This window comes from Camelus bactrianus, chromosome 4 (genome assembly GCF_048773025.1).
Source record: "Camelus bactrianus isolate YW-2024 breed Bactrian camel chromosome 4, ASM4877302v1, whole genome shotgun sequence".
Classification (NCBI taxonomy): domain Eukaryota; kingdom Metazoa; phylum Chordata; class Mammalia; order Artiodactyla; family Camelidae; genus Camelus; species Camelus bactrianus.
In genome coordinates, this window is record NC_133542.1 from 71,061,877 (window position 1) to 71,089,312 (window position 27,436).

Here is a 27,436-nt window from a genome sequence, read left to right on the forward strand (position 1 = left end):
GCAGGGAGGGTGGGGGCGGAGCTCGGGTGGCTGAGCTCCCGCCTTAGGGGCGGGGCCCCGGCTACCCTGCGAGCTCTGCCGCGGCGTTCCACCCTTCCGGCCTCGAGTTCCATCCACCTCCTCCACCTTCCGCCCCGCGCCGGCTGTCGGCGCGACTGTCGCCGCGTTCCATCGTCGCGCGGCCCTTGCGGCTCTCAAGCCCGCAATGTCAGGCCCCAACGGGGACCTGGGCATGCCGGTGGAGGCGGGCGCGGAAGTCGAGGACGAAGGCTTTGGGGAAGCAGGTGACCTGGACGGGGAGGGGATGCTGCTGAAGCGACTTTTGCTTTCTCGGGGGTGCCCTCCTGGGAATGGGGAATCGAGGCCGGGATAGGGGCCAGGAGAGGACCGCAGAGCCCTCCCCATCACCCGCCCCAGGGTGGGTCCGGAGCTGCAGGTTCCCTCCCGGGGTTCGGGGCGAGCACCTGCGAGCGGGCCCCTGGAAACTGCAGCATTCGAGAACTGTGGGCAATCGGCCCCGTTTTACAGATGGGGAAACTGAGGCTGCTTCAGGGTCACTTGCCCTTTTGGGACTGGGATTTTCTCAAGCCACGTCTTTCAGCCCCTGTGGAGATGGAGGCTCCTAAGGGAGAGAGGCCTGGCGTGGACCCTCTTGGCTTAGCAGGAGGGGCTATTTGGGTGGGCGTGCGGCCCTGCTGAGTCAGCATCCCCAGCTACCTTTGCTGGTGTGGCCTGGAGCCCTGGCACATGTGGCTTGCTTACAAAGCAGCCTGTTGCCTGCACAGCACTGCGGGAGTTGGGGGTTGGGGGTGTGGAGCGAGAACCATCAGCTCCCTTCTCACCATCTGGAGCCTCAGTTTCCCCATCTGTAACATAAGAATAATGGTTAGTGTCTTCTGCATTGAGATGCATCAAGATTCAATGAGAAAACGAACGGAAAATATTTAGTAGGTTCCAAGCATGCAAGTGTTCTGTAAGTAGTTATTATTGTTCCCTTTAGTATAATAAAGATTGGTTTATTAACTTAGAGGGCAGGGCTTAGTAAATGTGGGGTAAGTATGGAGTCTGCTTTTGGTTTTGTTTTGAGTAACAGCTTTATTGAGTTATAATTCACATAATATACAATGTGTCCATTTAAATTGTACAATTCAGTGGGTTTTAGGACATTCACAGAATTGTGCAGCCATCACTACAGTAGTTTTAGAATACTTCATTGCTCAGGGTCTGAGTTTAATGAGGAGGGTAGAGTAAGTGGGGGAAGTGGTAGGCTGGCAGGTTTGCCAGGTCTACTGCTGGTAAATAGCAACCAGGTGTGGTAATTACACTGGCAGCTGTGGTGGGAGCATCTGGAAGGGCCTCCCAGGAGTCACACTGAGTGGAAGTTGGCAGATTCACAGGACTTAGCATATTGGGGGGGGGGGGGACAATGTCCCCAGTGGAAGGCAAAGGCTTGGAAGTACCCTTGACACTTGACACAAACAAAGCCTAGCCCCAGTAGTGGAGACACTTGTCCCCTCTCCACCCCATCCTTCTCCTCGCTTTTGTCTCCTGACCAGAATGTGAAATGTTGCTAAGAGTGATCATCTACTAATTGCTTGCTGTGGCCAGACCCTGAGTTCTTGATATATATATTTGAATCCTCACAACAACCCAGTTCTTATCCCCCTTTTGCAGAAAGATGCAGTAACTTGCTGGGATGGGACAGAGCTGGGATGAAAACCCAAGTGTCCCTGCTCCCCAAGTCTGAATCTTGGCTCTGCCCTCAACCAGCTGGAGGACCCCAGGCAGGTCTCTTCCTTCTTGGGCCTCGGTTTCCCCATTTGTATCATAGGGTATTGGACTCTCAGAGATAACAGAGATTTCCAGGACTCTGTCCTCTGTGAGTTGTGCCAGCTCTGGGCAATGGGTGCTCTTCCCCCAGACCCCGAACGCAGGCACATCTTCACCTTTATGCCAGACACTTTCCTCCAGCCCTGGCCGCTTCCAAACACTGCCAGCCATTTCCCCTTTTTTCCCAAGCTGGCAGCTGAATGTATCTGAGTCATAGGCTGGCTCAGAACTGGGTCCCGCAGTGGGCAACAGGCCCAGACCTGGGGTCCTAAAGGATGTTTAGTTGCTGAGAGAAGCAGGTCAGGAGTGTCTGTGAAGGAAGGAGTGATGGTATGGTGTCTGGCGAAGACCAGGGAAGGATTCTTGGAAGAGGAGGTGTTTGCAGCTGGTCCTTGAACAACTGTTGTGGTTGAGGCATTCTGGGTGGCAGGGACAGTTGAACAGAGGCCAAAAGGCTAGAAAGTCAGGCTTCATCCATCCATCCATCCATCCATCCATTCATTCATTCAACAAATGTTTCCTGCGTGACAGTGAAGGCACTAGGGAAACAGCAGTGAACATAAGACCACTCCACCCCTCACAGAGCACATGCTATAGTCCAGTGGGGGAGACAGACCAGCACATAATCACAGCAGTCAATCTGGAGGTGAGGGCCATGGAGGAGTGAGAAGGCAAGGGGGTCAGGAATGGAGGCCTGATCCAGTCTGGGGCACTGGGAGGGCCCCCTGTGGCAACATCCACGCTGAGACTTGAAGGATGAGAGGGGCTCATCCAGGAGGTGAGGAGGGAAGGAAGATAGAAGGAGGACACAGCACATTCCAGGCAGAGGCCATAGCCTGTTCAAGGGGCCTGGGGTGGGCAAAGGCAGGTGTGAGAGAGGAAAGGAAAAGACAGGGGAGGCGGAGCCAGAGAGGGGAGTAGGGCCCTGGAGTCTGCTGGGAGCTTTATCCTGAGGGCAGGGGGAACCAGGAAGGGCTGTAGAGTGGGGTCTGCTCAAGGACAGAGGCCTTGATTGCCTGACTCAGGAATAGGGACTCTGGCCTATAGGCAGCTGATGGAGGAAATGGAGAGGAGACTTGGTACCTGGCAGGATTTCCTAGGCAGGACGCTCTGGCTGACTTCCCTGTGACCACCCTAACCCTAGAAAAAAAGATGGTGCACTGAGGTGTTTCTCCAAAGCTTCGCCTCTTTTGGTATCCACCCATTTTCCAGACGGTGACAGTGAGGCTCAGGAAGGAGTAGGGTCTTGCCCAAAGCCCTTTTAGAGGCAGGCTAGGGCACAGTGGGGGTAGGGGGGGGTTGCCTGTGAGCCCTGAGGAGATATGGGACCTTGGCTTTCTTTCCCCTTCCTCCCAGAATACGCTGCCATCAACTCCATGTTGGACCAGATCAACTCCTGTCTGGACCACCTGGAGGAGAAGAATGACCACCTCCATGCCCGCCTCCAGGAGCTGCTTGAATCCAACCGGCAGACGCGCCTTGAGTTCCAGCAACAGCTTGGGGAGACCCCCAGTGATGCCAGCCCCTAGGCTCTGGGAGCCCCGAGCCAGGCCCCAACCCTGCCTCCCTGAGCCAGGCTCTGGCCTGAGCACTCACCACCTGGCTTAGATACCTTCTCAAGGGCTGGCCTACAGATCTCCTGGTGGGTCTGCTTGCCTAGGCCACCCTTCTGGTACTTCCCTCAGTGTGCCTGGGCCAGCCCCCTCCCTCCCGGCATCCCCTCCTGGGGCCAGGTGTGGGCCTGTGACCATCCACCTTGCCTGCCTGCCCTACTCCTGGACCTGGATGCTCCCCACTCTGCCCAGGCCTGGAGTGTCCACATTAAACAGGTCTCCAACACCACTGTGCCTCTCTCCTCTGTATCCCGGGATGAGGACGGACCCCAGTGGCCATCAGAGGCGAACAGGGCAGTGGAGGCATTCCAGACATTGATTACACACTGGGGGCTCACAGGCCTGGTGGGGGGGCTGGGGTCTTGGCCTTCTTGTATTTTTGGACACAGAGGTACAGGTGAGGTCAGGGCTTCCTCCCTACCTGGTTTGCTCCTGGCCAGCAGCTGCTTCCCTAGCCCCAGCTGAGACAGCGTGCTGTGTGACCCTGTATGATGTGCTCAGCTTCTCGGTTCTAGGGCCTTTGACTAAGGCAACCCAGAACATGCTGTGCAGCCACGGGTACCACCCTCCTGCTCTTGGCCTCGGTCCCCCTAGCTGGCCAATAACAGGGAAGGTCTGGTTGTCTCTCTCTAAGGGTCTTTCCAAATGGGGAAATAGAACCAAAGAGCCAGTGCAACCTGGGCCCCATTCACTAATGATTTATCACAGGGTCAGCTGACAAGAAGGGTGGGGTCCTTGCTAGTGACATGAACTCAGAACCAGAGGGCCTGAGCAGTGAGGCCCCCCACTTCTGCACTTCAGCTTCCACAGGGTTGGAGAGAGGCCAGTACGAGGGTCCAGAGCTCAGGCCCAGGGTCAAATCCTGGCCACTCACCAGATGTATGACTTTCAACAAGCACTTGACCTTGCTAGGCCTCAGTTTCTTCATCTATAATTTGGAAATAACACCAGGACCTACCTCCTCGGTTCACTGTGAAGACGGAACAAGATCTTACTTGAAGGCAGTCCTCTCCTAGCCTGATGTATTCTTAAGAGGAAAACTGAAGCTCAGAGACATGAAACACCTTGTCATCTCAGAGCCCCTGGTTAGGGAGCCTGTCTCCGGCTTTCTAGCTCTGCCACCACACTACCTAGAGAGGTGCACTGCATCCCGGGCACTGACTGAGAGCTGGCTGAGGGTCCCCGCTTTCCTTGTCCACCCAGACAGAGGTGCTGACGGGGACTATACAGCCAAACTACCTTCTTTTATTGGATTTTGAGTAAAAACAACCATGTCAAAGTCTCTGCACAGACTCCTAAAACGTAGCAGATCTGGACTCAGATGGGGCGGGTAGGGGGCGGCCCCTCCCTCAGCTTTTGAGGCGGCTGGAGCGCCGGGGGAGTTGGGGCTGAGGGGGTTGGGCCGTCACCTTGCTGGGGGTTTTAGCTGTGTCCTGGGTGCTGGGCTGGGTGAATGTGCGGCCACTGGAGGTGAACAGAGCAGTCAAGGCGTTCCGAGCGTTGATTGCACATCGGCGGCTCACGGGCCTGGTAGTGGGGCTGGGGTTCTTGGCCTTCTTGTATTTCTGGACACAGAGAGTGCAGGTGAGATCAGGGCTTCCTCCCCACCTTGGTGTGCTTCTGGCCAACAGCTGCTTCCCTCGTCCAGCTGAGTCAACGTTGGACATGCTGTGTGACCCTGTGTGACGTGCTCAGCCCCTCTGGGCTAGAGCTCTGGAGCTAACAGCCTTGCCCTCAGCACCCACCAGAACAATAGGAAAAAGACTGGCCCCAACCTAACTGATTCCTTTCATGGGCAAAGCCTCTTTTTGGGGGCTATGCCCAGGGGCTGAGGCCAAGCACAGAAGGGAGGTGGCCATTGGCCATTCCCATCAGCTGGAATGGAGTCCGACTCCCTGGACAGGGCGGAGTTGGGTAGGAGGCCTGACTCACCTGCAGGTTCTCAAAGTGGGCCAAGGACTTGCAGTGGGAGAGCTGCGCCCCCGAGTTGCTGTGGTAGAATTTGTGGCAGATGCGGCAGATGTAGCCCATCACGGGCACCAGGAAGTCCACACCTGCGGGACAGCAGGATCAGTGCACTCACACCCCCCATGCCAGCCAGGCGTCTCCCCGTTTCTAGGGGACCATTTGCTCCCCCACCCTCCAGGTGTGAGAAGAGAAGAGGACGAGGGGCCAGGCTGCTGTGCTTAGGGTCTGGGGGGCTCGCCTGGAGGCTGGGCCTGAGGGCCACAGTGCAGGTGGGGTCAGCGCTGGCATCTTACCGTATGCGGTGTTGGGGCTGTAGGTCTCCGAGTCTTTCCACTCCTCTATGGATATATCCCTGGTTCTTACCTGGAAACAGACAAGTGTGGGCCTTGGTTGGTTCTGGCTTCCCCTAGCCTCCTCCCAAAATGCAAGTGGGGCCTGGAGCCCACCCATGCTCTTCAACCACACTCCCTTTGATTTCCAGGAGAGCCTTTGCAAATGCTGATCCTGCTCAGCAGAGTACCCTTCCCAACCTATGCTTTCTCGGCTCAGCTCAAAAAGTCCCCTCCTCCAGGAAGCCCTCCTGCTCCCACATAGCCATAATCCATGCCAGGTATGCCCAACACATCACATGTGTCATCTCACTTAATCATAATAACTTTCTATGGTTTGTCCATTTTACATAAGAGGAAACTGAGGCCCAGGTACGTTAACTCACTTGCCCAGGGTCACAAAGCTGTTTTATGGAGAAGCAGGGTAGTGAACCCTGGTGGGCCCCAAGCCCCGGTTACATTTTTAACCATGAGCCCCCTGCCAGCTCCCTGAGTTCCTACCTGATGCTGCAGCAACCTCAGTCCTGGGGGTGGGTTTCAAGTAATCAAGGACCCCTTGTCTCACCTGCTGGACATGGGCCCATCCAATGAAGCCATCTGGTTCCACCCACTCAGCCCCGCCATGCCTAGCATTGCCTTCCACCATTTACCAGGCAGACAAACGTGGCTTCTAAGGATGACACCCACCCTCTGGGCTGTGGCCCTTCCTTACAGTCTTGAGTAGGGACTATTACTTCTAAGCAGAGGAAACTGAGGCTCAGAGACGCCAAGGTGCTGGCTCATGCTGCCTGCTGAGTAGCAAAGCTGGCCTCACTGCCAACCAACCTGCTTAGGGCTGGAGGACACCCATGCAACCCCGCATCCACAGCCCCTCTGCACAACTCCCCCTTGGCTGTCCCCTCAACACCCTGGACTGTAAGAGGCAAGCTCTGTGAGAGCAGGAGCCAGGCCTTGGTCCCCACACACGCCTGGGGTCCAGGACCAGGGCCTGGCCCAGAACAGGTGCTCCAGCAACATTTGTTAAAACTGAAAACTCAGCCCCTCACTCATGGGAGGCAGCAGAGCTGGGGTAGTTAGAGCACGGGCTCTGGAGTCTCACCTCCTGGTATCCAAGTCAGTGAGATTCTGCTGGGGAAGTGCTTGGTACAGGCCTAGTAGATAAGTAAGTGCTCAAGAATTGTTGACTGTTCTTGCCAACATCAACATCATCACCATCTTACACTGACTTTTCCTGTATATACCACATAGTTCCCCACTCCATGCCTTTAGTGATGCTGTTCCCTTGGCGGAGGGAACACAAGTGAGAATTTCAGCCAGACTTCGAAGATCTTGCATATTTTACCTGCTACCCTATAGCTGTCATGATGTATATTTACATATAGTCAAATAGAATACAGTTCCTATTAATACTAAGTTGTGCCTACAAATGCCAGCACAACCCTCCTGGCCCCTGAGAGGTTGGGTGAGGGCCCTCCTGGGCTGGGAGTCCAACCTCCAGCCTCCTTCCCATGCTCCCTCCCCCCAAGTACCTGCTTGCAGAATTCCTCCTCAACCTCGATGTCTTCTTCATCGTCGTCGTCTTCCTCCTCTTCTTCATCGCCCTCAAAGCAGCCCACAGCATCCACTGTGATGAAGTGGTCCTCATCTTGGCCAGCTATCTCCTTCTCAAGCATTTTCAGCTTCCCCGGGAGTAGGTGAGGGCTCAGGTCAGCTCTGGGCAGCCAAAGTGTGACATCCCATCCCCCCTGCACCCCAGTGAGCTCCAATCCCTCCAAATCTGCTCTGAATTTGGACTGGGATAAACCTCAACTTGCTGTGTGGCCTTGGTCAAGGCTCTGTACCTCTCTGGGCCTATGTCCTCTGAGGGAGCTGAGGTTACCTCCTTGGCTTTGTCCTTGTGCCCCTGGGACTTCACATGCTCCACAAACTTACGGGGGGTCTTGAAGTAGCGGTTGCAAGCAGTGCAGAAAGGTCGCAGGGACTGCTTGGCGATCTGGGGAAAGGAAGGCAGGCCAAGTGGGCAGTGGGCAGCATCCCCAGGGGCAGCCAGGCAGGGCCCAGGGAGACACTGCCTCCCACCTGCAGGCCCACCACATCTGTACTCAGCTGGCTGTGTTCCACAGAACACAGGCAAATACATCCCCTCCTAGTGCCACTGGCTATAAGATGGAATGGCAGATGGTAACAGAGAGACAGGACAGTATCAGAAGACAGGGAGAGAGGGAGGGCACTTTAGGACCCCCAGGAGCCCTGAGGCTGAATGTAGGATGAGATGGTCCCTTGCCCATGCTGGTCAGATGGGGAAACTGAAGCCCAAAGTAGAAACATGACTGACTCATCGAGAAGCCACACTTCTGAGTTAAGGCCACGCAAAGACAAAGACTGACATTTACTTTCCACCCCCCACCTGGGCTCCCTCCTTCCCAGCCCTCGGCTTAGGGACGAGGCTCATGTGGTGATTTCACAGCACAGGGGCCCTCATACCTTGTGGTCCTGCGTCCTGCGGTGCTGGATCAGGTCCCCCATGTAGTAGAGCTGGCAGATGTTGCACCAGCGCCTGGGTGGAGGCTCTCTGAATGGTGATAATCAAAACAAGTACAGTGTGACACCATGTTCCTGCTGGAAAGACAGCAGCTCTTCTGGATGCTCCGTAAATGTAATGCAATTCCAACAGGATCGTTTTTGGAAACTTAACAGAACGGTTTTGAGGTTCATCTGGAAGAATACTTAAACAAGAATAAGAGAGAAAACTTGGGGGCAAATGAGACTTAGAAGCACTTGGGATAACAGGAGGCCACCAGGATGGTGACGTAACTGAGGAAATTTGGCCTTTAGAACTGCTCTTTATCCTTCAGTTTGAATGCCCTGTCTTGGGAAGGGTGGGTATAGCTTGGTGGTAGAGTGTGTGCTTAGCATGCACAAGGTCCTGGGTTCAATCCCCAGGACCTCAATTTTTAAAAAATGCCCTGTCTTTCCCAGAGCTGTTCTTAGCCCTACCCTCATTCCTCCACCTGTCCCCATCCCAGGAAGCCAGGCCTCCCCTTGGACCCTAAAGTGCCAGTGACAAGCATTTTCCATGATGGATTGGGAGGACCTGATTCCTTCTCTGCCCTCACTGGACTGGGAGCTCTGGGAGGCCAAGACCTCACCCCAGAATCCCCAGCGCCTGTCACAGGATCAGCCCAGAGTTTCTACCTGTTTCAGACGGAAAGGCAGCCTATCTGAAGGACTGCCAAGTCAGGATTCAAGGGGAGATGTCACCAGGAGACACTGTAACAAATCCTCTGCACCTGAAGCTTATTAACAGCTTGGGCCACATCCTCCCAGTTTTCTTCTGTCACAAGATCTATTTTTATAGAATCAAGCTCATTCTGCAAATGCAATTTTGGATCCTGTTCTAAACTGACATTGCATCATACATATGTTTCCACATTATCAGAAATTCCCTACCATTGTCTTATTTATTAGTTCTTTCACCAAGTGGATAAGCCTTAACTGACCTAACTAATCCCCTAGTTTTTGGATATTTTAGATCATTTCCAACTAAATTTTTTCACCATTACGTTCACTCTGCAAGGAACATCTTTGTCAGTCACCTTTCTTCTGTCTTTATGATTATTTTGCCTAAGTATAATCCCCTAGGTCGGCAAGCAGGGGGAGGTTTAAAGCTCGAGAACATACTATTCAGAGCCACAGGGAAGCTCTTCTTGAAGTGAGAACTGGGTAACCAGAGACACACCAGCCTTTGGGGAGAGTGCTCCCTGTCACTCAGGGAATGTGAGCAGGGCCACCCAAAGGCCCCTCCTGTCCCCTCACCCTGCATGGGGAGCTTCAAGCTGTGACCCTCTGTAAATGCTCATGGCAGGGGCCCTGATCACCGACCCAGCACCTATCCGGCCTGTGAAAGTGTTTAATTTGGTCTCCATACGATTTGTTTCATTTTGTTTTAACTCTGGACTAGCTATTAACATTTTGAAATTGAGAGATTCACATACAAACCTGGGTTTCTAGATTCTTCTGAAAAACTAGGAGATCTGGAGCCGAGGTGCAGCCGTCTCATGAGACAGAGCCCACACCCCCCAGGGTGGCCTGAGCAAATGCCATCCTGTTTCTCTCACTAAACGCCTCCCAGCCCCTGCACTCAGTGACTCCTCATAGGCTTGTGAAAGGTCTACCAGGACCTCTTATCCAAAGAGCTGGTCCCAGAATCCAGGAGGGCTGACACTTCTGATGGAACAAGCTCCCATGACAAAGAAAGGGGGAGACCCAGGGAAGTTCTAACCTCGGGCCACGAGATGAGCAGATCCTGACCATCATGCCCCCGTTGGAGTCAGCTCACATGCCAGGGGAGCAGAGGTCTGTGCCACAACCCTCTTCCCTCCCACATAGATGGTCACACTGTTCCTGCCTGGATGGAACCCTAACAGACTGTCTAGTTCATGAATTTCTGCATTATACCCTTCACCAGGCCATTTTACAGATAAGGAAAACTGAGGCTCAAGGACACACAGTTAGTGATGTGAAGAAGCCTCTGAGGAAGGGCAATGCTTAACCCAAAGGCAGACCTTGTGGATAGCAGATTCAGGGCCCCTCTCAGGCTGGGCTGGCTTGCAAGACTGCTGACTCCCCTCCCCACCCCCATACAGAGCCTCTGAGATCCCTGACTCACTCGTCCTCTCTCTCCAGGACATCCCGGGGCACAGGCAGCAGGGACAGGAGGCAGGCTTGGCTCATGTGCTGGATCTCTCCAAGCCGCTGCTGGTGCTGGGCCCCCGACATGTGATCCTGAAACTCCTGCAGCAGACGGGAGCAAGGAAGGGGCGTGAGGAGTGTGAGCCCTGGGACAGCGGGCAAGAGTGGGGCCCAGGGAGGCAGGCGGCCTCCAGCCTCTGCTTCACGGCCACCCCACCACCGCTGTGAGACCGTTTCACACACAACACAACCCTACGTAGGCCAGAGAAGGATGTAAACTGAGGCACAGAGTGAGCACACACCCGTCAGAGCTTCTGCTCCCCCCAGGGCTATGAGCGCCTCTGAGGCAAGGAGTAGTCTGATCAACTTCCAGGTCCCCACGGCTCTGCTCAGGCAAGACTCAGAGTGACGGAGGCAGCAACAGCAAAAGTAATACGAGTCTGACGCTGTGATTCATGCTAGGCATGCTCGGGCCGGGTCTGCAGCTTATGACTTCAGTGTCAAGTCACTGAATCCCCAGAACCACCCAATGAGGTGAGATCTAAATACTTCCCCAACTGACGCATAAAGAAACGGAGGCACAAAGGATGAATTCACCTTCCAAAACCCACACAGCTGGTCAAAGCTAATGTGAACCAGGTCCACTCAGCTCTAAAATCCTGCCACCCTTGGCTGGTCAGGAAATGTTTTGTGAGTAAATGTACAGCTGCCGTGAGTGAGGCTTTGGGGACCATGTGGCCACTCAGGCAGCCGTGGGAAGGGCAGGCTAGGCATCGCGCACAGACCCCAAACCCTCCACCTGCCCACTCGACTGCCCCACCCACCGGGCCCAGGGGGCGGTACCTGCTGGCTGCTGCAGTTGGCCTTGCAGATGTAGCAGAAGAACTGAAGGGCCTGCTTGGAGGGTGTGCTGGCTGCGGCAGGGGTGGCGGAGGTGGAATCGCCAGGCCGAGGCCCAGGTGTGAGGGGTACAGTGCTAAAGGCCCGGCTGTCACTGCTCTGCAGGATGGTGACCTTCAGGGAGCCCCCGGCACCCCACACCTACACCAGGAGCAGGAGCAGAGCTACCACCAGCTGGGCGCTTATGGTGGGCCTGCCCTGTGTTAAACATCTTTGAGCCCTTCTGATAGCCCACTTTACAGGTGGGTAAACTGAGGCTCCGAGCTGTTAAATGACTGCCTAAGCTTGCATAGCTAGGAAACACCACAGTCAGGATTCAAATCAGTCCACCTCACTCTAAAGTCCACCCAACTCCACCCTCACTTGACGTGGAGAAACTGAGACATGAAGAAGGGAGAGGATTTGGCCACAGTTACACTGTAAGGCAGGGCAGGGCCCGAGCCCCAGGCACAGGCTTCCATGCTGTGCTCTCTCTGGTAGAACAGCGTTACTGGGTGGGGCCCTGGGGGCTCTAGTTTCAGAGAAGTGGGCTGGAAGAGACTCTTATCACCACAAGTACCTCCAGATCTTCAGAACAAAGGCATGTGAAGGCAGCACATGAGAGTCTGATGAACTGCTGTCAGACCCAGTCTGGTCTGCCCACAGACCCAGACAGACAGCTGCTGTCACGTTTCACAGGTCGGGAAACACGAGGGGGCAGAAAGAGGCCTCCCACCACTAGGTGCACCACGTGGTCCTCATCAGCATCTCTACCCACCCCTAGCATCTCTCTGGCTCTTTTTTCACATTCTCCCACATCCAGGCCACCGGTCAACTCCTCCTGGCTCTCCTCCATGCTGACCTCTGTGCCCACTGGCTCCGGTGAGGCCTCCTCCGGGCCTGAAATGACAAATGTGCTCTGTTTCCCATGGTCCATCTCCCACCTGGGCCCTGAAGAACTCAGGCCTGAGAGCCACCCTCTCTGCCGACAGCTGGGATTTTGAAGCCCATGGTGGATACAGCCTTAAACACCAGATCCAGGCCCAGTCCTCAGTCCCAGGCAGCACCCAGTCAGGGCTGGACAGGGCTGGAGAGGAACACAAGGTCCGGGCAGAGCTGTCCCATCACCGGGTCAGCTGGGAGCCAGTACTCACTTACCTGCTCCAGCTTCTACCATGTTGGGCGGCGTCTCCAGCACTGTGGAGTGAACCAGAACTGATGTTTTCTCTGATGCCGGCACCGACACCTGTGGCTGCGTCTGAGGCTGTCTCTGGGCTGGCTCCGGTGGCCACAATGGAGGTTGTTCTGGTGGCTGCTCCAGGGGCCGGACCCTTGGCTGTGCTTCTGTCTGGACCTGGGGATACGTCTGCGTCTGTGCCTGCTTCTGCAGCTGTGGCTGTGCCTGCCTTGGGGACTGTGAATGTGACTGTGGCTGCATCTGTTTTGGTGGCTCTGCCTCCTTCTGCAGCTGCAGCCGTACCTGCTGCGGCACTAAGAGCTCTGGAGAGGTCTGTGTCTGCGCCTGCTTCTGCAGCTTTGGCTGCACCTGGGCATCCAATGGCAGCATCTGTGGCTGAGTCTGCGGCTGCGCCTGGGCTTGGATCTGCAGAACCTGTGGCTGGAATTGTGGCAGCACTCGGGCTTCCAGTGGCTCAGACAGCAGCTCGGGTGTCTGTGTCTGCTTCGGTGCTCTTAACCGGGTCTGTGGCTGGACCTTTGCCTGCAGCTGCCCTGGAGGCCCCTGCTCTGTGGGCTCCTCTGAGCTAGGAAGGATCAAAAGATCAAATTCTTATCTTCCAGTTGGCCCCAGGGCTCCCAAGAAAGGTCATGATGCAGGCTCCAGTCCTAGCTCTGCCACATACAAGCTGGGGTTTGGAGCAAGCCTCTGGCTCTCTGGGTCCCAGTTTCACCTAAGTAAATTAAAAGGATCACCTGCTCCCCACCTCCCACAACTTGCTAATATGTATCCAAGGCCCTGTAAGCCTGCCCACCCTCTGGCCACTCTCTGAGGTCCCAGATGTACATCTATACCCCTCCAACCTGGCCACCTCACCTGCCTCCAGGTAAGGGTCAGTCACAGCGAAGACACCAGTCTGTCTGGCTGAGAGCCTTCCCAGGTAAGGTGCAGAATTAGGTTTGACCTTCCTCCAAACCCGAGACCAAGCCCTTTCCTTGCTCCCTTGAAGGACCCCACCCCACCTACCCCAACCCCCACCTCTGCAGGAATGAGGGTACAGGGCACCTGGGCCCCAGCAGGTGTTCAGCATCAGTCACCTCTTTGACCTTTTAGCGGGTGGCTCAGATGCCTCACAAGACTCAGGCTTAGGTGCTGGAGTGTCTTTCTCCTTAGCGATGCCATCTGGGCAGTGGGGGGAGTCTTGGTCTGGAATGGAGGGCAGGTGAGTGGCGGCCATGCTGGTAGAGCACATACAAGCTCTGGGAGAGGGCGCCTGGGCTTACCCCTCCCCCCGCAAGATGCCTACCTCCCACATCTGCCTCCATGACCCACCTGCACCCACCTGCCCCAAACCAGCCTCCCTCCCTCACCTTCGGGTGTGTCTGTTTGGGGTTCTGCATCTTCCTCAGACCCCTCGGGGGGGTCTGACTTGTCCTCCATGGGCATCGTCTGAGAAGAAGAATCCTGCTTCCTTTTAGAAACTGTTTTTGACATCTGCCACCCGCCCCTGCAAACAGTCCCTTGCCCAAGAGCGGCTGCAACATGTCCCCCAGGGAATGAAGGTGCCTGGCCCCAGAGCTGCCAAGAAAAGATCCTAGACACCCCAGGAATCATATCTGAGAGTTCCATCTAGCAGCCTGCCTGTTAAGTGAATACAGGTTTGGGGGACACAATGCCTTTTCATGGTCCACGGTGCTGCCTTCTGACTCCCTCGCCCCTTCTCCACAAAGCAGCCAGAGGGATCCTTCTCAGATGGAAACCTGATCATGTCTCTTGTCTCTTTCAGGCTGAAACTGTCCTGTGACTTCCCAGAGCCCTGGAGTATTCCTTCCTTACCCCAAGCTGGAAACTGTCTCCCTCCCCACCCCCAGCATGATCTGGCCCCTACCCCACGCCCACCCCTCCAGCCTCGGCTCTCCCCACGCTCCCTCTCGCCCTTTGTATGTCTACACTGGCCTTCTTTCTGGTCCCCCAAAGCCCCAGGCCTTCACCCAGAGCCTCAAAGGCATTTCTTAGAGGAAGTCCTCCTAACCTGAAAGCAGGTCCAGACCCCCTAGTACAGGTCCCCAGGGACCCTGGGATTCCTTTCTGTGGCATTTTCCACAGTCATAATTAATTGGCTGGAGCATTATTTGCATTAATGTCTCACCACCACCACCCTCTTCCTCCCCAGCCCAGGATCTCCAGGAGGGCCGGGCCAGGTGTCTTCTCTGCACCACTGAATCATCTGCAGGAATTTGCTAAATGAACAGGTATTTGCTAAATGAACACACAGCTCCAGATGGTTCCAGGACACCCCAGGAAGGCCCAGGAGTCCACCTGCAGCTTCCCATCCCTCCTTCTAAGCCCCAAGAACCAGTGCTGAGTGGAATCCTGTACCACATGAGGCCTCCAGGCCCTTCAGAAACTACTCAGCTCTCACCATGCCCCTGGCCTACGAGTCAGGAGGGCCAGACTCTAGTTCTGTCTCAACAGCTGTGCAGCTTGGGTCAACCTCCACCCAACTCCCTGAGCCTCAGTTTTCCCATATGTAAAATGGGGGCAAGGAGGGGGACACTAGGCAAGACCATGTTAGGACAAGCCCGACTGAAAGGTCAGAGGCCAGGATCCCTCTCTGGAGGGTAATGCCTCACCTCTAGATGTGAGCTGGCCCCAGAGCAGCCAGAAAAGCTGCTCACTCCCCTCCACATCACAGGAATGCTCTCAGGAGTGAGGTGTGTGCAAGGAACTGCCAGGCCATTCAGGGACAGGACTGACTCAGGGAGGAGGTTATTTCCTTTAAAGTCTCTGAGTCTTCCTACTTAGGTCAAGGAGAGCCTCCTGGATCTGATGCCTTCCACCTCTCAAAGACTCAAGGAGCCGAGATGGTAGAGGCTCAGAACCTTCAGATGGCAACAGTGTAGAGTTTAAGATTTTATTACATTGTTTTATCCCCAACCACCTTGCTGTCACTTCTATGTGTGGCAATTAATTTTGAGTTTTTAAACACTTCAGGTAGTGATAATAATGTTTCCTTTTTAGATAGATGTAACAGAGAAGCAGCTAGTTCATTTAAAGCTGTGCTATCCAAGACAGTAGCCACTAGCCACACATGCTGGGCTTTTAAGCACTGGATTTGTGACAAGCTGAATTGAGATGTAAGCATCAAATACACACTGGACTTTAAAGACTTAGTACAAAAAAGAAAAAGAAAAAAAAAAGAAGGGGGAAAAAAAGGAATGTAAAATGCCTTGTTTATATTTTTATATTCATTATATGTTGAAATGGCAGTATTTTTCATATATCGGGGTAAATAAAATATGTGAGTAAAATTAATTTCACTTGCTTCTTTCGACTTTCTTACTGTGATTACTAGAAAAATTTAAATTACATGTATGGTTCACATTTTATTTCCACTGGGCAGCACTGACTTAAAGAAAATTGTTAGAATACACCTGAAATGCATACAATGTTATATGTCAATTACCTCTCAGTTTTTTTAAAAAGAAATGTTAGTAAATAATATTAGTAATATTAGTAAATAATGTAAGTAGTAAAAAAAAAAAAGCGGGCGGAGTAAATAATAGTAACTGGTGGTGTTTTGACATGGCAGAAATCACACTGGAGTTCAGGAATATCTGAAGTTTGGGACACACTAGACAAGTCTAACTACCCCCATCTCACCATTTTACAGATGTGGAAACTGAGGTTCAAAGAGGCGTACAAGCTGCCCAAGGGCCAGTGTGAGCTGGAGAGGGTAGAACTGGGCTGATCCCCAGGTGAGCCCTCTCCCGTTGCCATCCACAACTGCTCCACCCCAACCACAACTCACCTTGCGATTAGGGGTCGTGGAGGAGGAGGTCCGGGCCTGTTTCTGGGGGTTTCGCCCTGAAAGGTTGAGCTGGGAGGGGTTTATGGGGACCCCGACAGGAGGAGGGCCCAGCAAGGACTGCCGAGTGGCCTGGGGAAAGAACTGCTGTAGATTTGGGGTGGCCATCTGGGGAGGTGTGAGGCTAGGCGCCGTCAGGTTTGGGGTTGCCAGGTTGTAGCTGCGGAGGTTACCTGCAGGTAAAAAGAGGGGAGAAGAAGGATTACAACTGTGGTTGGGTGGTAGAGGCTAGAGTCAGGCGTCAGTCCCCCAAAGCATCATGGCAGATTGACAGATAACTTCAAAAGGGACCCTTCCCACCCAAGGGCAGCCAAAGCGAGAGATGAGAGACGAAGGCCAGGTCCCACCTGGAGCATTGGTGGGAAGGGGGCTTTAGGGCTGGTTCTCTGCTCCAGCTGGGGGAGTGGGCACTGCCTTCTCCCTCCCCAAATGCCTCCCTGGTCAGAGGCTTGACCATCCCCAGCAACTACACTCACCCTCAGGCATGCTTTAAGGGAACACCTTAAGTTATGTGAAAGATTCAGCACAGGACCCAAAAGGAGAATCAGCGAGATGACTGGTCTCTGGAATAAGACTCCCCTACCAACACCAGCTTCCCTTCATCAAAAGTCTCCTGGGAGCCAGGCACTTGTTTAACACTTTCTAAGCATGACCTCAGTCACTTGGCCCAGCCACCATCAGGGTAAGTATTACTGTCTCTAATGGTGACAAAACAGAGACACTAGGTGGAGGAGCAGCCTGGCCAGCATCTCAGGGAGCAGCACTGCTGTCCACTCACTGGCTCCCAGACAGGATTCCAAGGGTCCTCCTGACTCCTCCCTCTCTTTACCACCCCCCATCCAAGCCAAATCCTATCAACTCTCTCTGCTACCCTTCTTCCCAGTGTAGTCTGAATCCTCTTCAAATCTCCACTCCTACTGCACACTGCCCCCTTCCAAAGCTACTTCATCACTGGTGTGAATTTCAGCCAGTTTCACATTGGATAGCAGCAAACAGTGATCTTTCTGAAATCACATTCTGACTTCACCCCTCCCCTTGCCTACACCCTTGCATAGCTCCTTGATGCTTGGGAATGAAGCCCACTCCTCCCTATGTGAGGTCCAGCCCTGCCCTCCTCCCCGACCTCCTTGCTTACAATTCTCCTCACGTAAGCCCCCACTTTACTCCAGGCATGTGCTCCCATGTATCTGTCAAATAAGCCTGGTTTCTGCCTGCCTCTGGGCCTTTGCACATGCTGTTCCTGCTGCCTGGGCTGTTCTGCCCCCACTACATCCCTATCATCCTGCATTGCTCCCTTTTGGTGATTCTCCTCTGGGAGACCTTCCCAGACCCTCTCTGTGTCACCAGAGGCCCTAACTTTCCTGTTCTAGGACCAGCTGCACAATTTCCTTGTCTGCTTTCCAGTGCTCACCACCTAAGTGCCCTGGGAACCTCTTAATGGCAGGCACCTCATCTGACTCAGAGGTCCAGCACTGGGGAAGTGTTTGACCCAATAAAGTACAGTTTAAATCCTTGCCCCAGTGCTGGGAGGGGAAGCATAGGGATTAAGGGCATGCATGTGTCAGATGTGCTGGGAGAGCTGGTTCAAATGCAGACTCTATAGTACAAACTCTGTGACCTTGAACAAATTAGTCCCCCCTTCTTAGCATCAGTTCCCTCATCTGTAAAATGGGAATAGTAATAGTACTTAACTCACAATGTTTTATGAGAATTCAATGAGATATCAAGTGTACTTACTAAGTGTATAATTAACATTAACTTAAAAATAAATACATATACACATATGTGCAGAGAGAATGCCAACCAACTCTTAAAAACAGTAAGATAAAAGATGGCACACTCTAAAAGAAAAATGGATGAAGGACATGGACAAGTCACAAAAAGAATTACAAATGTTTAACAGACAAATATAAAATGTTCAACTGCACTAGCACTCCAAGAAATGTAGTCTAAAACATTAATGACGTAGCTTTTTTGCCAACCAAATGAGTAAGTTAGATGAATATATACATTTATACATAAAAGCATATAATACCCAATGTTGCCGTGGGCATGGTGAGGCCGGCACTGTCATACGTGGCTGGTGGCATTGCAAACTGGTCCAGTCCTTTGGGAAAGCAATTTGGCAATACTTATCAAGAGCCATTAAACACCCATCCCCGCCCCAACCCAGCCACTCTACTTTTGGGAATCCATTTTAAGAACATAGTCTCAGGGGTGGGTAGTGCTCAGTGGTAGAGCGTGTGTTTAGTATGCATGAGGTCCTGGGTTCAATCCCCAGTACCTCCATTAAAAAAAAAAACATTAAAAATAAGAAAATAGTCCCAAACATAATATTCATTACATTATTTAAAACAGAAAGAAGAAGAAGAAGAGGAAGAAGAAAAGGAAGAGGAAGAGAAGGAGGAAGAGGAAGAGAATGAGGAAGAGGAAGAAGAGTGCCTAGAAAAAAATAGGAAGAAATACATCAAAACTTTAATGGGTGTTTTTTTTTTCCTTCCAGAGGTGAGTTAGTCTGCATGTGACAACTGGGTTTTCTCATCCTCTTTTTAAAATAATTCTTTCACTTTTCTTTGAAGAGTGTGACTAAAATGAGAAAGAAAAAGTGAAAAATATGTATACATTGTGGGTCCCTGTGTGTGGTTTTATCTCTCCACTCATCCATTTATCATTTGTAAGCCAGCTCTCAGGACCATCCACACTCAGGTGGCCCCGGGGAGGGCTGAAGAGTGATAACCATCACATCTTCTGACCTGGCTGCATACCCTGCTGGGAGGCAGGACAGCCTGGTGCCTCAGAACACAGCTCTGAAGTAAGACCTCTAATCAACACCTACTCGATATGTGACCTTGGACAGATGATCCCTCTTACGGCATCAGTTTCTTCATCTGTAAAATGGGATCATGAGTGTATTACCCCTTAGGGTCATCAGCAGAATCAAGGAATTGGGTTGTAAGGGCCTCAGCAGAGTGTCCAGCCCAGAGGGACCACCCAGCAAGCCATAGCTACCCTGTGGGAGGGGCTGGGTCTGAAGATGAGCTGGTCCCAGATTTCTGGACCCCTGGATTACTCCTTTGGGGGCTGACGTGTCAGGAGCAGCATCTTGGAAGGAAGAGATGAAAGACTGCTCTCCATATGGGGAAACTGAGATAAGGGCACAGGCTTAATGTAGAGGGCTAGAGACACCCACTCAGAGATCCAGGGGGTCAGGAGGCCCAGGCTTCAGTCCAGCTCAGCCACTGCTGATGCTGTGTGACCCAGGGCAAATGACTTCCCTTCTCTGGGAGCTAGGTCTCCTCATATGTCAAATGGGATGTAGAGGAGGGTAGTCAAAATACAACTTTCCATCCATCATCTCATCTAACCTGAATGTCAGCAAGGTGTGCTGAGTAATATCCACAGAGCTAGCTAGCACCATGGCAAGGGCACACCTCTGAGATCAGGCAGACCCGCATTCAGCTGAGCATCTGTAAACTAGGATGCTGGCAGCAGTAGTAGCAGTACCTCTCTCAGGGTTACTGTGTGGATTTGATGAGATTCAGTGCCATGGGGCTGCTGGGGAGCTACCGCTAAGATGAAGAGAGACAGGGCCCACAGTCATACCTTGCAACTGCTGCAGAAGCAAAGCTCTCTGCAGCACAGAGCCGTTGAGGAGGGAGGCTGAGCTGGTGCCCTGGAAATTCAGGAACTGCAGCTGTGGCTGCTGCTGGGGGAGCACCCTGAGTGTTGAGAGCATGTGTCAGAGGATCACCGAGAGAGTCAGACCCTCCGTCTTCCATTAGACCTCTCCCCTCCATTCTCTGCCCCCCTCTACAGCAGACAGAGGGTCCCCTTGGGACGGGAACTGATGACCTCCAGGACTCAGACAGGGATGCCCCTGGGAGAAAGGGTTGCGATGGGGAGCTGTAAGGCATGGGTCTGAGGGGCGCTGCTAAAGCGGCGCACTCCTCCAGCGGGGAGCTCACCTGCCGACGGCCATGGGCAGTGGGGCCTGCGGTGGGGACTGCTGGAGCAGCTGCTGGAGCTGCTGCAACTGCTGCTGCTGCAACTGCTGCTGCTGCAACTGCTGAAGCTGCTGCTGCTGCAACTGCTGGTTGAACATGGTGGCTGAGGGAAGGGACGGAGTCAGGCCGGATCCCCGTCACCCATCCCTAGCCCGCGCACGGCCCTCAGATACTGCTGGCTGAGCTTCACAGCTACAGTCCGGGTCCTGCCCAGAGCGTGCCCCATCCTTTCAAGACACCTTCAACTCCACCAGCAGCAGGCTTCAACCATTCTCCCGCCAATTTCCCTTGAATCTTCCCAACAGTGCCTCCAGCAAATGCCCAACCCTGCCCTCCATCTCTCCAACTCTCATCGCTCGGTGCTTCCAGGAGCAGCGTCCGACACAAACACACCTCCCACCCCACCCTTCAGCCTTTCTTTGCGCCAATCACGTGCCGATGACAGCCCCTCTCCACTCACACTCCTCTGATACTCCCGCCCTGTCCCTTGTACACATTTCATGTCAATAACATCAGCCCCCGCCCCCACCGCCACCTTTCACTTTCGTCCATTAACAAAGTGGGGGAAGGCTTCCCTCCACCTTAATCCCCCCGATTCCGCTAACCCCTTCCTCTACAGATAGAGCCAGCATTACACTTCAAATCCGGTATCCCCACCTGCCCACGAAGCCCGCAGCCTCCATTCAAGTAGCCCCTAAATCTTTGGACGCCCCCACCACCTCTGCTATGCTCAGCCCGCGCACCTCGCCTTGCAGCGCGGCTTTAGCCACGGGAACTGCTCGGCCTTCTTCCCCCTCGGCAGTCGCGTAGCCCCCACCCGCAGGGCGGGCAGGGCGGGCGGGGCAGCTCCAGCTTGTGGCTCTCGGGCTTCCTGAGGCTCCGCCGGGGCCTGTCCACTCGGAAGGCCAGTCTGCCGGCAGGGCCGCGGCAGCGCCCTCTGGAGGACGGGAGGTCCGGGTGCCCCGGTCGCGCCGCGAGATCCTTTCCCGCGCACCCCGTCACGCTGCGCCGGCGGCGCCGGCTCACCAGGCGGCAAGGAGGCGGCGGCGGGCGTGGCTCCGGGCTGCCAGGGGACCCTGGGTAGCGCAGACTCTCCGCCCCGCGTTCTCCGTGTCGGGAAGGGGCGAACTTGAGACCGAGATCCTTCTGTCGCGCTGAGGGTTCTGTCGTCTGGCGGCGTTATCTCGGGCGACTTCGAGGAGGACCATACCCAACCGACCTCCCCGCGGCCGCCACTGTCCCGCGATCAGGGGGCCCCGCGCGGGGCTGGGTGGGAGGAGGCGTGCGACCCGCTGTGCATTCGGGGAGGAAGACTTGGCGAGAGGGCGACCCGAACGGCGAGGCAGAATTCGCCCTGGAAGGGGGTAGGGTGGTCAATTTGAAAGTGTTTTTTCTCCGATTTGACTCGGGAACCTTTGAGGACGGCTGAGTTCAATGACAAAAAAACGGAGCTCATCCTCCCTCTGAACGGCCCCGCCCACGAAGACCCTTCAATTACGACTCTGTTCCGCGTCCCAGCTCCCCTCTCCTCGGTCCCCACTCCAAGTCACTGAGCCAAATAATCCGCGATTACTGAATAGCAATCTTTTCTGTTACTTAAAGCCGACCACAACTTTAACAGCCCTAGGCAATGCGCTCCCTTCGTATTATGCGCCGACCTTGTGCCGCAGGGCGCACGGTGGCGCTAGGGACGCGCAGAACTGAGGTCAGCCCAGCGGAGACCCGAGTGTCAACTGCAGTCATGTGACAAGCGCTGCCCTAAAGCTCCGGACGGGATCTACTGCAGCCCCAGGCGGTCGCAAAGGTGCCTAACTCTGCCTGGACTTAGAGGGGCGAAAGCGGCTACGAGTGGCCGGAGGGAGGGGCTGGGCTGGGCTCAGGGGTGCAAGGGCCGTCTGGACGAGGCAGGCTTTGAAGGCGGGCCTGAGGAGTTGGGTTTTATCGCCCAGAAGGCAGGTAGCGCTAGGGAAGGGTGTGACAGCATCATATCCACCCAGATCAGAACACTCGGCTCTGGTGAGAACCAAGATAGAGGCAGTAGGGAAGGAGAGGTGAGGTCGAGTCAAGATCGCCCAGGCTTCCAACCAGACAGATCTGGGTGCTAGTCTTGGAGAGGTGCGGGATTGAACTGGGGCTCCACGGCCTTCTGGCTAGGCGACCCTGGCGGATGTGGGAGGCCTCTCTAAGCCTGTTTCTTCGTCTGTAAAATGAGTGCCCCCTCCCAGGGGGAGCGGGGTGTGTGGTGATGGTATTACATAATGTTTAGCACTGGCACCTGGCACAGGACGAGCTTAGCAAATTGCCAAAGTAAAAAAAAAACAACAACAAAAAACAAAAAAACAAAAAAAAACAAAAAAAAAACCTAAATATAATGCTCATACTGGTGAAGGTAGGGAAGCCAGCGCTGGCTTCCTGTGTTGGTTCATCTTTCCAGAGAGCAATCTGCAAATTCGCTATAGAGATTCTTCAATGTGTTCTGCCCCTTGGCCTGGTAACTCCACTTGTAGAAATCTAGCCCAAGAAAATAATCAGAAACAAGTCTTTTAAAAGCCAGCAAATCGCTCACTGAAACGTTATTTAGAATAGCTGTCTGGAAAATAATCAACTCTGGGGAACAGCTAAATAAGCCATGGTGTCTGCCTCTTAAGAAATAGCACACAGCCTTCAGAATTGTGTTTTCAAAGTATGTTTAAAGACTCACAGTATGACGTGAAGTGAACTCAGCAGGTTACAAAACTGCATACACATGATGATCCCAGTTTTGGAAAGAATGTATGTGTATAGTGGGCTCATGGGGGGGGGTTCAATTTCTCTCCTTTTTTTTTTTTTTTTCTAATTTGCTGTAGTCAGTTTGGTTGACTTTATCGTGGAGAGGGAGAGGACACTTTTTAAAATGTATTTGACCTTGTGCTGCCTCCTTGAAGACCAGACTAGATTGTGGATGTGAACGCTCTGGGGGCACTGTTTGGAGCTAGACTCATGTTAATTGCTTTTAACCAATCCCTTGCAGGCAAAGCCCTTCAATGAAGTATATTTAGAGGGAGAAGAGAAGCCCCATCTCTTTGCATCCCAAATGAAATCTGAAGATGAAGCATCACTTGGAGCCCTCATACCTGCCTCTAATTTGAGATGCACTTTTATCATGAAATAGACTCATATTGGTGTGGATCTGTGTCCAGACCTATTCTGCTCCAGGAATCTACCTGTCTCTTCCCATAGTGATATCACAGTGTGATTATTATAGTTTTGGAGTATATTTTAATGCCTGAGAGCACAAGCCTCTGCTATTGTTATGTTTTTAAAAATTCTTGCCAATTCCCAATCATGTAATTTTTTTCAAGTAAGTTATGGAATGATTTTTGTCAAACCTCCCCCTCCACCCCCTGCCCCTGCCAAAATTCCATTGAATTTCAACTGGTGTTGCATGAAATGTGTTTAAGTGGGAGAAGCGAGGCCATCTTTATCCTGAGCTTTGCAGTTTAAGAATGAGGTAAATATCTGCATCTATTCAAGCCTTGCGTTCTGTTGTGGGTTTGCATGTTTCTTGATCTAGCACCTGCGCAGTTTCTGTGGTGGCTTTTGTCACTATTTTCCCAGTATACATTCTAACCAGTTATTGATTATGTGTTTTTATCCTGTAACCTGCCACTTCCTCCCCTTATTTCTGCCCTCAATAATGTCATGTGCCCCTTGACAGTAGGATGTAGCCCGTGTCCTTGGGAAACCAACTCAGACCCCAGCACATCATGGTTGCTTGGGGAAGGTCAGTTAATGAGCGAATGAATGAATGAATGACTCCGAGATGCAGTTTCCTCCCTCCATCCCCAGGTTCATCACAGCAGCTCTTCCCTCCTTGAAATCTATGTCTATCACAGCACAGAGGCAAACCTCACGGAGGCACCCAGCACGGCACAGCAATGGAGTGTGCCCACGACCAGACACCGAGCTCAGAAATCCCAGGAACAGGCTGTGCTCAGCGACAGCTCCAGGTCAGACTAGAGCAGAGAAAAATGTAAGACCATATACTTATCATGTGACCTCCCCAGTAGCTGTCATCCATCTGTACCTTTACCTATTATTAAGCACAGTGAGGGGAACAGAGAACAGAGGTGGGGAATGACAGGGTGGGCACAGTCTTGCTGCTGCCCCTACCTTCCGGAGTGACCTGGGGCAGGACTCCTTCCAACTTAGGATCTTAAGCGTAGCCAACTCTGCTGCACAGGACTGGCTTGTGGGTAACAGGCTGTCTCCCCACCCACCCAGCACTTACCAGGTTCAGCCACAGTGGCTGTCTTCTGTCAAAGGAACCAAATTGCCCTCACAATGCTCTCCCTCTCCTCTCACTTCTCACCAGGCCAATTCCTGTCTAGTCCTCCCAGCTCAATTCAAATGTCATCTCCTCAGGAAGCCTTCCCTGATTACCAGATAGACTCTCAAAGCCCTCTGTCCACATGGGGAATAATTGGGCAACCTGGGACCCACTGGGGCCTGAGATTCCCTTAAGCCAAGCCACCCAGGGATCGAGCTGGCCCCCAGTTCAGGCCTCCGGACCTAGCTCTGTCTCTCTCCCACAAATCCTGGCATGTTTATGATCCTTTATCCTTCCCACCAAGAGGTGACGCCCTTTGCTTCCTTCATGAGACTGAAGTTTCTTCAGACAGTACAATGGTAATGATGATTATAATTACACTAATCGTAGCTCTAACTACTCACTGCTCCAGGCACTGTTCTCATGTTTTACCTGAATTATTACATCGCTAAATCGTCTTCACATAACCCTATGAGTTAGGTAATAGTATTATCCCCTTTCTACAGATGACGAAACTGAGGGCTCTGGCGGTGAAGTGACTTGCCAAAGGTTATCAGGTTAGACAGTGGTAGGGGCTGGATTTGAACACCAGGCAATCCAGCTTCAGAGCTGCGCCCTTGATCCTCCGCACACAAGGGCACCTGCCTTGTTCCAGGCTTATAGGGAGCTCCTCATTGTGAGATAGGGCAGTGCAAGCACAGATGCCTGGACCATCAGCACCCAAAAGCCCCTGAGAAATCTTGATGCCCAGACCCCAGCCACACAGAGGAGGGCTCTGTGTGAGCCCCAGCCTGGCCCAGCTGCTTCCTCAGCAGTTACCTTGCCCCAGACATAGCCAGGTGTCTTCTAGCAGGACAAGTACTGCATCTGATTAACCTCTTTATCCCCCTATGTCCTGCTTGAGGTCTGGCATGAAGTAGCCACTAATCACTACCTGTTGAAGGATGAATGAATCCAAAGGGCCAGACCCTGAGCAGACTCAGTGACTAAATATAACAGCTTGACCCAGGAGATGTATAATAAGGCCACTGTGCAATTCAATACAATCAGTATTTATTGAGCACTTGTTGTATGGCCAACAGAAACCCTATCAGAAGGGACTAGTGTTTTATTTCATGTGCATTAAAAATATATAGATTACAAGAGCTGGTGCAGTATAGGATATAAACATGGAAGCTCTGAGTCTCACTAACCTCCATTTCCATCTTCACTCCATCACTTCCTGGCTTCATGACCTCACGCACATTGCTCTTAGTGCTTCAGTTGCCTCATCTGTCAAGGGAGCTAATAAGAATTTCTCCCTCCTGAGAGTTGCATCTCAGCACAGTAACTGGCCCGGGGGTGGGAGTATGCCCAGTGAGTGTTCCCGCTGCTGATCCACCAGCATAGGTGATAGTTACAACTTCAGGAGCTCCAGAGAGAATTCTCCCTCGTTGGTACTCGAAGTAGAGGGTCAAAGCCATTTCTAACGCTTGTTTAATTCTCATCATCTGGGAGAACCATCTGCAGTAACCCTCCTTTGGTTCTCACCAAGCCTTGTGGGAATAAGGCCAGGGTACATTTCATGTTCATTTTCTTTCTGATTCTGTACCTTTGCTTATGCTGATTCCTCCACCCAGAACATCAATCTTTCTCCACAACCCCTAGTGACATTTTATCCATTCATTCTTCAAGCTCAGCACAGTCATCTTTAGTGGACCAGGGAACAAAACCAGAGCACTGCCAAACAGTAGGAAACTATGCAGCCATGAACAAGGAATGTGATCAATCAATCTGTTGGTTCTTACACTGAAAGATGTCAAAGACACACCGTTGCTAAAAAAGCAAGTTGCGTGTAATAATATATATTAGAACTTCTCTAACTTTGATTTGCCCAGCAGTCTCCCAGGGCTCTTGATTCTTGTTAGATGCAGGTTGTGATTCAGTGGGTTATGAGTGAATCCTGAGATTCTGCATTTCTGACAAACTCCAGGCGATAGTCAGGCTGCTGGTCTGGCATCAGTGATACACTGATTTACACAAGATTTATAGTATGATCCCATTTCTGTAAAAACAAAATGAAATGAAACAAATATATATGAGATAAGCCAGAGAATAAACTCTGAACTATAAATAGTGGTTATCTCTGGGTGGGAGGATGACCAGAAGCTTTCAAATACTGTGTAAAGTCTGATTTTTAGAATATGTTTCCCTATTGTAATTAGGAAAAACAACCCAGCCATGATGGTGACCCTCTAGGCAGACATCTGTAACCTGTACCCTCTCCCCAAATCAATGGCTCCACTCCAGGATTCATCTTTGCCCTCTCTGGTTCTCAGGGCATAATAACAGTCTGGCTTGGAACAGCTGCTCAGGATGTGCGTTGCGTGTGGCTGATGTTCCAGCTGTCTGGAGGACGTGGCATCATTAGCATCCTCAAAGCAGTGGTTTAATAAGGGTCTCCCAAGCGCCAGGCACAGGCCATGCCCCTCACAGGCATTCCGATCTATCATTATCCCCATTACTCAGATTAGATAACTGAGGCTCAGAGATGTGGAGGGACGTGGATCACACAGCTTGTCTAAGGCCCAGGCCAGGCTGCTAGGATTGGGCCTGCTTATTCTCCTCTGCCTTCCTGGAAAATTCCTCCCCTAGATGTCCACAAGGGTTACTCCCTCACTTCCTTCATGTCTCTGCTCACATTTTTACCTTACCAGAGTTCTTCTCCAACCACTCTATACAAAATAGCAACACTACCTCCACCTCCAACCTTCCCCAGCTTTCTTGC

At 52.7% G+C, this 27,436-nt stretch overlaps 2 protein-coding genes across 8 annotated transcripts; one reads left to right on the forward strand and one right to left on the reverse strand.

The window, feature by feature from the left end:
* Positions 1–61: 61 nt before the first annotated feature.
* BBLN (bublin coiled coil protein) lies at positions 62–3,672 on the forward strand. The gene is made up of 2 exons (XM_010951178.3): positions 62–284; positions 3,187–3,672. The coding sequence occupies exons 1-2, from the start codon at positions 206–208 to the stop codon at positions 3,357–3,359; spliced, it is 252 nt and encodes an 83-aa protein (XP_010949480.1). The 5' UTR covers positions 62–205; the 3' UTR covers positions 3,360–3,672.
* A 996-nt stretch (positions 3,673–4,668) lies between these two features.
* CIZ1 (CDKN1A interacting zinc finger protein 1) lies at positions 4,669–21,281 on the reverse strand. 7 transcript variants are annotated; one of them, XM_045513858.2, is made up of 18 exons: positions 21,104–21,249; positions 20,322–20,463; positions 19,960–20,075; positions 18,392–18,463; positions 16,300–16,529; positions 13,859–13,952; positions 13,586–13,694; positions 12,792–13,074; positions 12,470–12,665; positions 12,090–12,211; positions 11,276–11,473; positions 10,410–10,534; positions 8,225–8,312; positions 7,620–7,733; positions 7,270–7,419; positions 5,705–5,774; positions 5,376–5,497; positions 4,669–5,008 (listed from the first exon to the last, which is right to left on the reverse strand). In XM_045513858.2, exons 2-18 carry the CDS (start codon positions 20,456–20,458, stop codon positions 4,793–4,795), a joined length of 2,442 nt encoding a protein of 813 aa, XP_045369814.2. In that variant the 5' UTR covers positions 20,459–20,463; positions 21,104–21,249; the 3' UTR covers positions 4,669–4,792. The 7 variants fall into 7 exon arrangements, with proteins under 7 accessions (XP_045369814.2, XP_045369815.2, XP_045369811.2 ...); XM_045513859.2 differs by having other exon boundaries at positions 12,470–13,074; positions 20,322–20,443; positions 21,104–21,281; XM_045513855.2 differs by having other exon boundaries at positions 12,470–13,074; positions 13,859–13,937.
* Positions 21,282–27,436: the final 6,155 nt, after the last annotated feature.

Bases quoted from the DNA above. Each gene is read 5' to 3' on its own strand.
- BBLN (XM_010951178.3), top strand. From the start codon at position 206: ATGTCAGGCCCCAACGGGGACCTGGGCATGCCGGTGGAGGCGGGCGCG. The intron at 285-3,186 runs GTGACCTGGACG...CCTTCCTCCCAG, and splicing joins CGAAGGCTTTGGGGAAGCAG to AATACGCTGCCATCAACTCC.
- CIZ1 (XM_010951177.3), bottom strand. From the start codon at position 20,458: ATGTTCAACCAGCAGTTGCAGCAGCAGCAGCTTCAGCAGTTGCAGCAG. The intron at 10,535-11,275 runs GTACCGCCCCCT...CGTCTGCTGCAG, and splicing joins CCAACTGCAGCAGCCAGCAG to GAGTTTCAGGATCACATGTC. The intron at 7,734-8,224 runs GTATGAGGGCCC...TCCTTTCCCCAG, and splicing joins GCAGGACGCAGGACCACAAG to ATCGCCAAGCAGTCCCTGCG.